The 14,363-nt window shown below is 39.5% G+C and overlaps 1 protein-coding gene across 1 annotated transcript; it reads right to left on the reverse strand.

Moving 5' to 3' along the window:
* Positions 1–519: 519 nt before the first annotated feature.
* Positions 520–2,886, reverse strand: LOC306765995 (transcription factor Sox-9-like; the record flags this gene model as incomplete). Its single annotated transcript, XM_079253565.1, has 3 exons — positions 2,169–2,886; positions 1,580–1,827; positions 520–1,280 (listed from the first exon to the last, which is right to left on the reverse strand). The coding sequence occupies exons 1-3, from the start codon at positions 2,594–2,596 to the stop codon at positions 520–522; spliced, it is 1,437 nt and encodes a 478-aa protein (XP_079109691.1). The 5' UTR covers positions 2,597–2,886.
* Between the last annotated feature and the right edge of the window lie 11,477 nt (positions 2,887–14,363).

Consider the following 14,363-nt stretch of genomic DNA (forward strand, 5'->3'; position numbering starts at 1 on the left):
ACAGTACAAAAATTCAAAGCAGAATGAAGGCTACTATGAGACAGCAGTGTCAGTAAACAAATGTTTCATACTTCCTGTAAAAAAAAAAAAAAAAAAGTACATTAGTGAGAAGTAAGGCCACTGAAGGTGTTGTAACACGGCATCCCTGCTCCTTTAGATGAGTCAAACCTTCAAAGGGTATTGATGCTGATGACACTGATTATGACGAAAATGACGATAGCAGAACACATACACAGTACATACTAATATATTCATAACCAGTATGTCCTCACAGAGGATTTTACTTTTTTTTTTTTTTTTTTTTTAATTTATTATATCTAAAAAAATATAATCACCATTCCAACCAATACAAAAGGCACTGTTGGGAGCCAATCCAAGATATATGTTCAGAACTATAAAAAAAAGTCCTTGTCATGTTTTTCTGTTGGCAATGAAGGATGTGTGGCGAGGCGGCATAAAGGCCACCAGCCAGGAACAAGTCTGGGTGGGTGTGATGCAGTCAGTGCTCAGACTGTCTCCTCAGGGCCTGGACAGTTGTGTGTAAATGGGCTGCTGCTCCCAGTGCTGCGGACTGTGGGTCTGCGGCACAGAAGGCACCCCAGCGCTGTCAGCAATTGGGGTGTACATCGGCCTCTGGCTGGGGCTCATGTAGCTGAAGGTGGAGTACAGACTGGAGCCCTGACCGGCTGCATGGCTGTAGTATGAGTTGGCACCACTTTGGTGGTCTGAATAGTCATACTGCGCTCTTGTGATTGAGGGGTAAGAGGAGGTGCTGTAGTGCTGTAGGTTGAAGGAGCCATAGGTCACGTGCTGTGGGGAGCCCTGCTGTTCACTGTAGTGACTGGGGCTCAGCTGCTCCGTCTTAATCTGGGTGGCTCTCTGCTGACCCTGCTGGCCTTGTTCTCCTGCTCCACCCAGGGTGGTCAGCGAGAGCTGCTGCTGCTGTTTGGACATCCAGGCATGGGCTCCCACATTGGCTGCCTGGCCAACTGAGGAGCTGTTGATACCGTAGCTGCCGGTGTAGCCAGCAGGGGCTGCACCAGTCACCCCGGCATGGCTGTGTGGTGGCAGGTACTGGTCAAACTCATCAACATCGAAGCTTCCCATGTTGGAAATGACTTCGCTGCTCAGCTCACCAATGTCCACAGCTCCAAAGTCTATGTTGAGCTGGCGGCTGGAACCCTCCTGCATGGGGCGCCCCTCACGTTTCAGGTCAGCTTTGCTGGAAGGGAGATCTGTCTTGGGGGTGGTAGGGGGTGTTGGCGGGCCCTGTGACTGACCTAGTTAAAAGGAAGGCAAAGTTAGGCTTGTGACAAGAGTGAAAAAAAAGGCACATCTTAGAAAATATTAGTTCCATAGGGATGTAAATGCACATGTGAGGCTGATTCGGACTCTCTGACAGGTGTATTTGCATTCTGGCTTGTAAAACTTGCTGATCATTAGCCGTTAATCATTAACAGCTGTCTGTTCAAGGTCTTAAAGGCTTCAAAAGATTCGATTTTCTTCAAGCAGACAAAAAAAAAAAAATCAAAAAACAAAAAGAGTCTCATATTAAACTTTTTTTTTTTTCTTATCTCACCTGAATGTTCTCCTGGTGAGTGAACCTCGCCCATACTGGAGGCCGGAGAGTCGGCCTGCTGCAGAGCCTTGAAGATCGCGTTTGGAGAGATGTGAGTTTGCTCGCCCTCCTCGGATTCGCTCTGACCGTTCTTGACCGATTTTCGTCGCCTTGGCTGATATTTGTAGTCAGGGTGATCCTTCTTGTGTTGCACTCTTAGTCGCTCAGCTTCCTCCACAAACGGACGCTTCTCTACCTCATTGAGCAATCTGGAAATAATCAGAAAATTAGATGTGCATTCATTTGAAATTATTTTATTCATTTCTCAGTTCACGGGACCACTTTAGTGTTTCTTAACAACTCAAAAGCAAAATGAAGAGGAATAAAATGTAAACTAAAACACATGCTTATCCAAATGGGTTTATTGTACGCAACATAAGTCTGTGTGCCTCAATTGCAATATTAATTTAAGAAATGAAGTCTGAGAAAATTAGTAGATATATTCTCATACTAAAATAACTCGAAGCAGTCGGCAGGCTGTGTGATTTTTACAAGAGGCAGGGCGCCGCGCACAACGGCGCGTTGCGTGGAAAAGGTAAAGTAAACTTGCCTCCAAAGTTTTCCCAGGGTTTTGCTGAGTTCTGCGTTGTGCAAATGAGGGTATTGATCGGCTAGTTTCCTCCGTGCTGCTTGAGCCCACACCATGAATGCGTTCATGGGTCTTTTGACGTGAGGTTTGCTTTTACTCGAGCCGTTGACGCGCACCGGCATGGGCACCAGCGTCCAGTCATAACCCTTCAACACCTGGGACACCGCGTCTCTGATGCACACGGGGAACTTTTCTTCCTCGTTCTCCTTCTTGTAGTCTGGACCCCCGAGGAGGTGGTTGTCGGATGGCCGGGTGTTTTCAGTGTCCGAGCCAGACCCGGAGGGGCACGGCGAGCCCGCGGAGTCCTCAGACATGCTGGGGCTGGGAGCGTCAGAGTGACACTTCTCCTGTTCTTCTGTCATCTTCAGGTATGGATCGAGGAGATTCATGCGAAAAATGGAAGAGCAGCCTTTTGAAATAAAAAAATAAAAAAAAGAAGAAGAAAAAAAAGGAGTAAATCCTTCTTTCTAAATCCAAGTGTTGTGCCCAGGGACTGCTGTGACAGCCTGTCAGGGCGCACAGCTTCACTGGGAAACTTGAATCCTTTAGTGGAAAAAAAAAAAAAAGATGCCAAAGGTGGAAAAAGTAAGTCGTATTTGAAGTTCCTTCAACTTTTTGCAGATAAGAAAGCAAATAAAAAGTGATCGCCTTCGGATGCTTAACTCTAAAACCGCAACTTTAAAAGGGAAATATGACTGAGCAGTCTAGTGTTTGAAGATAAGTGAAGAGTCTGCAAACTCAGGAGGCGATGCCTCAATTTATGTTTGACTGCAAGGGAATGATTCGGTGGGCGGAGACGTAATTTGACTCAGAAGTCCAAAGCACAATCTACAGCTCTGAAAACCCAGCAGAGGTTAGTGTTTTTCCCCCGATGGTCTTTCGTTTCATTTTAATCCATGTCACAAGTTTGAAAAATTAAAACAAAACAACTATACCAATAACTAACCTAAAGTTGACTTTAAAATTATCTTATTTTCAGATAGCTTCAATATTTACTCCTATCTTATTCCTTTGCGCGTTTTAACCACAAATTTAAATATTATTTTAATTTTTAAAAAATCTTTTTTTTAAATTATTATTATTATTATTATTATTTTGCATTTGATTTTTAATCTGTTTTGTGGATATTACAGTTATAGTTGCATTCAGCGTCTGTCCACACTCAAAGCTTTAATGCATTCACACTGGCCATTTTGTGCTGTAATACATGTATTTAATATTATTTATATAGAGAGAGAGGTGCTAAACTTAGTCTATTCATTTACCAAGCGAGTCTGTCCTTCTTTCCTGTCTTCTATCTTTAAAGGATATATTACCTTTATAATATACCGTTCATACAAATATATACAGCTTTGACATTTTGAACGAACTCATTTTTAATAGCTTTTACTTTTGTCGAACAGTTTTATGAATATTTGCTTGTGTTTAAATGCAGACAAGCAGTTATGTGAAACCCTTTTTGCGCAGAGCTCTGCACAAGTCTTTACAAAGCCAAAGCGCAGCAGGCAGAGGTTGTGACAACATTGACCAACAGGGGGCGACAGCAGCCCAGAAACATGAGAGGAAGACTTGCAAACGTGCCAATAGTCTGCAACAATCAACGAAGTCAGTGGCCTTTGCATTTTAAATCCTTATTTGTTTTCAAGCCTTATGGTTTAGTTTTATTGCTCAGCAAAAGTATTTAAAGGCAAAAAACAATAAAAAGTGCAATCAAACGTAGTTTCAATTAATTAAACTGAACTCTGGCTTATTTCATTCCACTGGCTCCAACTAACTATTTTTGACTTGCAGTCAAACCATGAATTTGCTGTCCAGACAGAACTTCCTAAACAGGAAAGCAACATTAAGTCATCTCTCATTACATTAAAAAAAAATGTTTTATTTGTTTGTTTCTGCAATACTGTGTTGAAAAGTTTCTATAAAAATAAAAGCAGTGTTAATTCATTTGGAAGATTTTATTATTTCACATCAGGCTTAGTTTTCTTTTAATATAAATTGTCTATAATCTAGGCTGCTAACAGTAATCAAGTCATTATAGTGATCTTAATGCCAGTAATACTAAGAAGAATACATGCATGTATCTAATGTGCTACAACTATTCAAACCAAGGCTGTGTTACAAGTTCTGTGTTGAAAATCACATAAAAGAAAAAAAGAAAAAAAATTGTTCATTTCAAATGCATTGCAACATCACAATCTACTTTTCTGGATCTGTTCCAACACTTGTTTTCAGCAGACAAAAGACACTTTGTTGAGAGTTCAGTGCTTATAATCCATGTATTCAACTTTAGAAACAAAATCCAACAGTAGGTTACAAGTTCACATAAAAGCCATCACAAGGAACGAAGGTAGCAAACATCAGGAAAATCCATAAGTTGACAAATGTAGATTTATATAGATTTATCCAGAGGATGTATGAGCAGGTACAGACACAGGATGTTGTTTATACTTGGTCTTTTTCATGAAGCACGGCGGGAGACATGGCTTACACTCTGCTAAAGGACATTTAAGCTCTTTTCCTCAATGTTTAAAAAAAACACAATGGGGAAAACTTTCAGACACTGAGATATTATTCTTTCATGATGTATTGATATGTATATTTGTACAGCTAAACAAGACTTTATTCTCTTTGCTCATGCTGGAAAACTTTGTTCCTTAGTGTAAAATGGGAAGTGCAAGAAGCCTTAGCTGCGGTTAATGACACACTCTCTTCCACATGGACTTTGTTAAACATCATTTGCGGTGCAATCATACAAGAGACTCAACAGAAAGCGAATCTTTCATATCATTTATGCGTTTTGGAAGCTTTGATAAGAGCTGGAGCCTTTTTGTAGAATTTCAGAGGGCAGTGGTCTCAACCTGCAGAGGAGCAAACCGTGATGGTTGCCACCAGAGGTGTGGTTGGACATGTTCACGCCTTTACACTGCTGACTGCAGAGGGTTCCAGCAGTCCTTCAGACTGACTTCCAGTCAACTGGGAAGGGGGGGGTGGGGGTGGGGGTGGTGGGGGGGGGGGGGGGTACTTCGTAACCTACAAGGAACACCCACTTGCAGGATGAGCAGGTCTTGGGAAACTTCTCAGCTTGACTTCGAGCTATGGCGTTAAAATTTTGCGGCAAACACTGGGGGTAAACTGCCAAATCATGTCTTCTACCTTTCCTACCGCTCTCAGATTCCACTGCAAATGTTTGACCCCCTCCCCTCCCTTCCACCCCCACCTTATTTTTTGTACCTGTCGGTGTTATTTGTATGTCAATATATTGTGGGTGTAGGACTCAGTATTGTTGCTTTAGATGTGTCCAACACAAAGCAGTCTGCATGTTTATATTGCACCTGCTGTTCAAATTTTATATTCTGATTTCTTTTTATGTGTGTGTGTGTGTTTGTGTGAAAATGACAGATTATATTTTAAAAAGCTGGTCAAAATCAGATGCATGGAGACTTTCAACAATGATGAGACAAATTAGATGCCTTTCACTAAGTGTGTGACACCTCCACCGTGTTTAAACGGTCTGTAGTGAGATTTACAGAGGGGATGACTTCTCTAGGTGATAAATAATGCGGCTTTGTAGGCAAAAGTACCTTTAGCTTACAACTGACATAACACCTGTTTGGGACTTTCTACAACTTGTACCAACTGCCCAAGGCATGACAGCAGAGTTTATGAGGGAAAACTGACAAAATCCTTGAGGCAAACCATCTCATTCTTTCCTCCTGTGTTAGTCTTTAGAGTTATGTCTGAAATATAAGCCACAGAGGATGCAGTGCCCACTGTCAGTGACAGTCTCATAAGGATGGATGGGCTGTCCCTGGGTGTTTGCTTTACCAGATCAGAGCACTTTGGCCACGGGCAACTGTTGACACATGGCATTTTGCAAAGGGTAGAGTTTAAATAAGACTTATCAAGAACCTGTCACCCTCAGAAGGATCGACCTCATATTCCCTGCTCTGACTCTTTCACACCTCCCTGATATCCCTCACAGAATCACAGCAGCTCCTGGTGGCTTTGCCACAAAGACTAAAGGCAGACAATTTGGAGATGGGGACTTTCTTGTAAGTATGTACACAATACATTACCAAAACACTGCAATATTCTGAGGTAAGTTTAATTCCTAAACAAAACAAAAGTAAGAATAATATCATTTGAATTATAGTACAATAATATTAATAAACCCACAAAACTGATTACACCCAGTCCTGCCACTGGGAAAAAACCTTCCAACTGAGAAACAAATGTATTCTGGCCTTCACCTCTGTGTTCAGTAGTGTGGGATATTTACTCCTGCAAACTTTCTTGCACATCCTTCCCTTGCTTTGGTCTCCAAAGGAGATAGCAGCACTATAATCTCAGCCTTATCTGCTCCTGGGCACTCATTAGTCACTGTATCTGCAAGGAAGGAAATGGACTCTGCTCTGGAAGTACAGCTGGAAAAAAAACAATACTTAATGAATACGGATAGATGCCAGCACAGTTTTTGCCTTTACTAGACAAACAAAAAATAGTAAAACACTGTAAAACTGAATGCAACAAATAAGCTTATGTTTTTTTTAAAGTGGAACTGTTATGTTCATTTCAGGCTAATTTATTTTTATTTCTGAGCCCAGAAGGGCTGGGATTGATCGAGTTATTGTCACAAATCGCTTAATTTACTTCAGACCAACCCTCCCCGTAGGCTGTCAGATCAGCCTGTGGGCAAAACAAGTGGATTGAGACTCTTCGGCATTAAGCCCCGCCTCCCGCCACTGCACTACATCGGGAGCGCGCACCGCACCTGTTTTCGCCATCATTGTAACATCTCATAAACAGAAGGATTAGGCTAATATGAACTCAATAAAAAAAACAAAATACAATATCAACACATAGCATACAGCCCTACATGTTGGAACCTGAATCAGACCCTGAAAACAAAGTGGAAAACAGCAACCCACAGCAACGAATGCAGCAGGATGCCTCTCTTTGGTAAACTCACCAGCCATGGTTGGAAATAACTTTATCCGACGTTTTCCACCTGCCTGATGTATTTGTACATGTTAACCAGTAGAAGGTAACCAATCACCGAACCTTATCCTCCGGGACGTCACAAGGATTTCGAAGTAGAAAAAACTCTCTAAAACGACGCGTTTTTCGTCGCCATGGAAACCGAACGGAGAGAGTGCTGGAACTCAAAGTCAAACTCAAACATGTGTTTAGGTGATAAAAAACGGTGCCGTTCACATGTCTGATGAGGATTCAACACTGTAACACTGTAAAAAGCTCAGAAAACTCCAAATACCATAATAGCACCCCTTTAAGTAAAAATTCAATTTAATGGAGTTTCCATTCTCCTCACTGAATTAAATTTGCCTTTCAAAACTCCTACCAGCTCATCTGAAAATAACAACCAATATTGAAATCTGCTGAGTGACTTCAAGGGACGCTCCATGCCTTCAGGTGGAGTGTCCTTCGAGTCAGTTTAAATGACAATGAAAAGCAATGAAAGCAGAGTGGGATCTCTGTAGGTCACTGCCCTCTTTTTCCAATAATAGGGCCTGACCTGTAATTATGTTTGAATGACAATAGCTCATTCTCAGAGTGCTGACAAAATGTTACAGCATTACCTGGGTCTTTGCAGAAGCCAAACGTGCTCGAGAGAGGTTCAATCATCATAAAACAGTTGACAGTTACAAAAGAGTAAATAAAACAACACACATCATCTGCTCTCAGTGTTTTGTTTTGTTTTTTTTAAGAGTTGCAAATGAAAACGTTAAACTCACAGAAAAAGGGGTGTTGACCTGAACAACACGATTCAGTTTGTGAGCAGAACTATCTGCATGTTGTTAAACTCTTCTGTGTCATCATGGATTGTCGCACGTTTGTGTCTGAGGCGCAGCTCTGACTCAGACTGGCTGACAGTGTGAGCTGCTCCCTGGTACCAACACACATGAAAGGTCCCATCCGCAAGCTCTGAATGATGTCAGCGCAGCACCTCTGTCTACACACAGAGACACCTTTCATAAAGGCACTCTATGTGCTTGACTCCGCTCTACGTAATGGAATAGGCAGCCCTGCTCTCCTCCCACTGTTTCAATGATCAGGTGAAAAGGAAACTCTTGTTGTCCCTGCAGTTGTACATCTAAAAATAAATTTTCATGAGTTTCCCAACTTCCCTTTTTTGATTCTGTCACCTGCTGCTCTTGTTTACATCCTCATTTGTTTATTCCACACTACAAGTTTTTTAAAAGTTCCTCGCTGCAAGTTTTATAGCCTTATTGGTGCATTTGATTATCCCCAGTGATACTGAACACCCACACTGCACCATTTTACTTTTTTTTTTTGTCAGATATCTCCCCTCTTTTCTCTTGTTTCATTATCCTCCCAACTTAACCTGGCTCTTTTCAGCAGGGCTCATTTGTTGGGAGGACGGATGAAAAGGGCCATTCTTCCTACACAGTCATGGAGATACTAGAAATACCAAGTTAATGAAAGAGTGATGATATCTAATCACCTTCCAGAGTGTAGCACCTGCATCAGAGCCAGTATCCAAACCTTTGCCGAATACTTAGAAATGGATGGTGTACAGATGTACTTCCTCTTAGCCATGCACCACTCACTATGCTTATACCTTTGATATCACTTGTTGCAGGGAAACTGGGATATCTTGTGTGGTCATGCAGATCCAGTCCTCTTAGGTGCTCAGGGATTTCAGCATTAGACCGTAGCAATGGGATTAATACGTTTAGGGAGGGTAGGGGTAAAATGAACAATGGCATATTTCAAGGGCTTTAAACCAGTGTCTTGTTACAATGGGGAGAGCCAAGTCTATTCTTGTTTAAGCCTATTTCAGGGCAAAGGAAAAAGAGAAGGTCAAAAAACTAACTTCAGAGACTGTACACTGTGTACACAGGTTTAAAATGAACATATCACTTGTGACACTTATCAGTGAATCTCTACTAATTGTCCCATTATTGAACTGGCATTATGGCTACAGTGATCTGTACATTATTGTTTCTGTGCAGGGACAAAAACAAGCAAACAATGACAAAAGCACAGTTTTAATGCTTGTAAAGTTTAATGGTTGTCCTGTTGTTTTACTAACAGCGTGAGAATGCTTTATTTTAGCGAGAGCCCACAAATGCTAATACAATCAGCTGATTTTTGTTGTGAAGACAGATTTGTGTACATGAAATTAATCAAAATGTTAAATCTTTGCAGTTATTGCAAGAAGAAAGTCGCTTGCCGTGATATGTTTTAAGTGGAAAAGAATAAAATAACGTGTGGTTTCTAACAATGAGATTTTCTGATTGTTTTGATGTTGCATTTAGTTTTGTTTTTTTTTCATTAAAAAGCTGCTTCCAGACAGACTGCCATTGACTTGTCTTTTTTTTTGTGTAAAGGAAACATCACAACATGTGTTAACATGTGCTATAAAGACAAATCCAACTAAAATACATTTCTTTGAAAGCCCTGCTAGGTCGTACTAACGAAATATTGAGTTTGGGTTAAATCGTATTTATGCTGATGTACGTGAACGGGGACATCCATTTTAAACATGTTTATACGTACGCTCTCATACTTATGTGCATCTTTTATGATGTCATACTTGTAAAGTCAGTTCATCCACTAGAGGGCAGTGCTGAGTTCAGCGTTCACGCATATGTTCTTACAGCATCTGGTAGTTGTAATTTACTGCTTTAAAATAATTTACAACTACCCAAAAACACCAGAATAGCCAAGTAAACAATGAAACCTTAACAATTTTTTGATGTTCTTAACTTCCATCTTTTGTTGGAACTTTTTATTTGGTAGTTTCTGTGTCATCTTCTTCGTGATTCTTTTCTTGTTCTCTGGTTTGTTCCTTTCGCAGGTTTCATGGGCTTTACAACTCAATACTGCCCCCACAATTTCCAGTGGTATTGCTCCATTTTTTGCATCAAGTGACAGACAGCTAAGCTCCTTAAAAATGGACCAAATCATGCAGGTAAACAACACAGTCAGATGGATGAAACTATAAGTTTGTCAGTGTATCCATCTTCTGCATCAAGCATAAATGAATCTTTGATCATCATGAAAACTAAATTGAATATTTCCTATTTTTTAACTGAGATAATGCTGGGGAAAAAAAAACAATAAAAGTGGTTACTATCAGGCATTAAACCATGGTTTCTCAATGTAAAGGTCTTGCATTATCGAGGCAACACAAATGTATGCTTTTCCTATGCTGCTTAAGTTGTAAAACAAATTTTATGTTATGTTAAATATTTGCCATGACCTGACAGTGTGTATTTATCACAACAATAATGCTATGTGATTACGTTTTCTGACTGTTTCAGAAACCGTTCTGAAATTTCATGAATTCATTCTTAAATACTTGGTGGAAACATTGAATCAATTCATTGATTCAATGTCAGGATCTAACAAAATAATCAATCAATTTCCTTCAAACAATCTTCAAATAGGTCACTGACTTTCTGTCACTCACTCCAATTTGACAAATTTCCATCTCTTTATTTCTCTGAACACGAATAATGCAGTGTGTACATACTGGGAGAGACATTAAGTAAAGTACGTGCCAAGCATAACAGAGCACTCAGGGCTCTCTGTGTGTGTGTCCCTTCTCTATTTCCGCCATTTCTTCCTCCAACTTTTTTTGGGTGCTCCTGTGTTAAGGCTGGGTCACACACAGCAGGGAAGCACCGTTTAATTGGAGCAGCCCAGCAGTGGTGGCCCCAAATCGCCGGGAGCCAGACTCACGCTTTCTAATGTTACTCTTGAAGGAAATTGTTCCCCACCATTTCCTGAGATCCAGCGCTTGAGACACTTATGGACTTTTCTTGTTGGGAGGAATAAAACTAACTGCTGTATTAAAATTTTCTGCAGATCGCTGTGAAGTGCAAGCGTGCCATCTTGTCTGCTTTAGTCTGCTATGTCCTGAACTCTGATGAGATCACCACAGATTAGCAAGCTGGTTTATCTGGTAATTGAGGCAAGTCAAGGCACAGTCAGCGGAAGAATGCTTGAACATGAAGAATGCATTATATTTGTTTGGTTTTTGTCAAAAAGTGCTATATAAATGACGCTTGATTGGATTTGATTTGATCAATTAAATGTTTTATTTTTATTTAGAAAAAACAATAAAGCATTTACGACTTCCAGACCCTACCAGAACCCAGCTCTTGTTCAGACAGACAATAATACCAGTATGACGCTGTATTTTGTTGTTGAAACCGGGGTAGGTAATCTTGCTCAGAGAGATTTTATTTTACTCTGGGTGAAGTGGTTCCTCGTCCTTATAGTAGTCTGTACATATTTAAATCATGAACAATAAGAAATAAAGTTAGACCCCTCAGTTAAATCTGTAAAAACTCTGACCAATCAAAAAGTTTGGGCTGAATTGAAGTTGTTCATTTCTTACATTTCTTAATCTTCTTAATGGCTGAGAAAATGCAGGAAGGATTTCCCGACCCAGCCTGGTTTATTAGCTTCCTCTGGCTAAACAGCTAAGAAAGAGAAAATCATTGGTGGAAAAAGCTGCGAACTAGAAAAGCACTCGGCGAGTACAAACGGCATTTAAAAAATTTCATGGATCCAAACGGTGATCCGGATCACCACCAAAATTAAACCTGTTCTTCCTTTTCACATTTCCAACAACTCGCAAAAATTTAAGTGAAATCCGTCCTTAACTTTTTTAATTATCTTGAAAACCAACAGATAAACGCTGGTAAAAACCTAACCTCCTTGGCGGAGGTAAGAAAAAAGGCTTTGATCACGCAAGGAGCAAAACCAGAGGGGGAGGAACCAAGACAGGATGCCACTTTCAAAGCTTCCTGGCTCCCCTACATTACCTACCCCAGCTTTATGACCATTAAAAAAGACAAACACATTCTATTTAAATTATGCTGATTTCAGGTGAGAGTTGGAAAAAACGAGAGCATTGGGAAATAACTATTAAACAAACCAATTGAATGACTTTGTGTATGTTTGAAAGCTAAAAGCGTGAAAATAACAAACCAAAGTAGACTCCATGGTTTTAACTCACAAAGACTAAAGCAAAGTATGACTGTTACTCTAATTTTATAGGAAGTCTGGAATTTACACTCCATCTGAGTGACTCAACAAATAGACTATCAGGAAGCTGTGACCCTCTTATCGCAGCGCTGTGCCCAGTCCGTAATTAAAAATCTAAAGTTACCCAGCACCTACACCTCAGCGCACTGCTATGACCTAAAACTGTGGCTTCTCCTTAGTTTGGTTGAAGCTGCTCACTGAGGCCTAACTTTCTAACAATGGGTATCTATACACAAGTACATGCAGGTGGCAGACCCCAAGAAGGAGCAGATGAAATCCAATGGATAGACACAGGATGGTGAGCGTGTAGGGGGGAGTGGAAAGTTTTGTCAGTAAACCCACACCAGGTCTCTCGAGGCACCACTTAAAGTCATGCATGAAGCAGGAAGAAAGGGGAATACCTTTGAATGTTTCCCACCAGCCTAAGGATCAGAAGCACAAGGAGGGAGAGATTGCAACAGAAGGTGCACGAGGTCCCACAGGGGGCTCAAAGTTACAGTTGAAGGTGTAGGCTAATGGTTAGGAAAAACAACAACAAGAAGAGATGAAAGATTTGAGCTGGACAAGCAGGTGAACAGAAAAAAATCAAATGTCATGCTAACTGAGCAGAAAGACAACACCTAAAGTATCATATTAGAATCATATTACTATCTTGCTTTTTTTCTCAATTAGCTGTCATTTTGCACCAAGACAGGACATTTGTGATTTTTTTCATAGTACGCTTTTACCACTTGATTGTTAAAAGCCAAAACTGAGCATTCAGATGAAAATCCCTTTTAGAGGTGTGACTCGGGAGCGTCTTTGTCCTTGGCAGTCACGGGACATACTGTACACAGGCACCTCCTCAACAGGCGCCAGCTGATTTTTATCTCCTTCAAAAACTGTCTCCATTTCCCAAACCTTCCTGCTCTCTGGGCTGAGGCTAAATTCCTTATTGACACGACTGACAGCAGTTAGACTGTGTCTAAATCTAACAAGTATTGTGTCGATTATAAGAAGTCAATACCTTCACTTTAAGACAGCTACTTTTAACCAAGTCTTTACAAATTATTTTTTAAAAATAATGGTTCTTCCTAATCTGGTTTCAGAATATGAAATAGCTGCATGAGTCCACAGCACTACAGTTTTACAATACCGCTAATCAGTCTTCTGTTGTCTGTTTTCTCTCTATAGGTTTTATCTTGTTCCGTATTTCATTTCTTTTTTACTTGTTTTAGTTAGTTCATATTTTCTATTAAATATTTTTTCACATTGTTGAAAAACATTGTTTTTTTGTTTTTTTTTGCTTTATGTGTTCCAACAACGTCCGGTTATATGTGAGCCTGCAGTCCCTTTTCAGGTCACACTAATAATAGCAGTCTATTGAACAGTAAATTTGTAAAACATATTACGCCAATGTAAGGATTTTTTTTCTTGTCATTTTATATTGAAATCAATGTCACTGCTATATTTATTACAGACAGGCACACATGTTTGACATGGTTATTTCATTGTTTTTTTTTTTCTTTTTTAGTTTACATTTAGTCTGAAAGTAGCAGGGTGACTTTATTATTTATTTTGAAAATTCACGTAACATTACTTTAACTGCTGATGTAAAGTGTACTTCCTTTTTTGTGGTGGATAGCTTTTGTGGGGAGGCTTCTCCTGACACTGGTTATCAATAAAGCGTCAGTTGATAGGGAAGAATATGAACATGCCATATATTATAGAATGTCAAAAACATTAATGGTGGACATACGGGGTTTTCATGGGACAACGACGACAAACATTGCTTTTACACACACACATATATATATATATATTGACACATATATATATATATATATATATATATATATATATATATATATATATATATATATATATATATATATATTGATACATATATATATACATATATATATATATATATATATATATATATATATATATATATATATATATATATATATATATTTATATATATATATATATGTATATATATATGTATGTATATATATATATATATATATATATATATATATATATATATATATTTATATATATATATATATAAAAACATTGCTTTTACACACACACACACACACACACACACACACACACACATATATA

The sequence above is a fragment of the Telmatherina bonti genome, assembly GCF_933228915.1.
Source record: "Telmatherina bonti genome assembly, chromosome: 14".
Lineage (NCBI taxonomy): Eukaryota > Metazoa > Chordata > Actinopteri > Atheriniformes > Telmatherinidae > Telmatherina > Telmatherina bonti.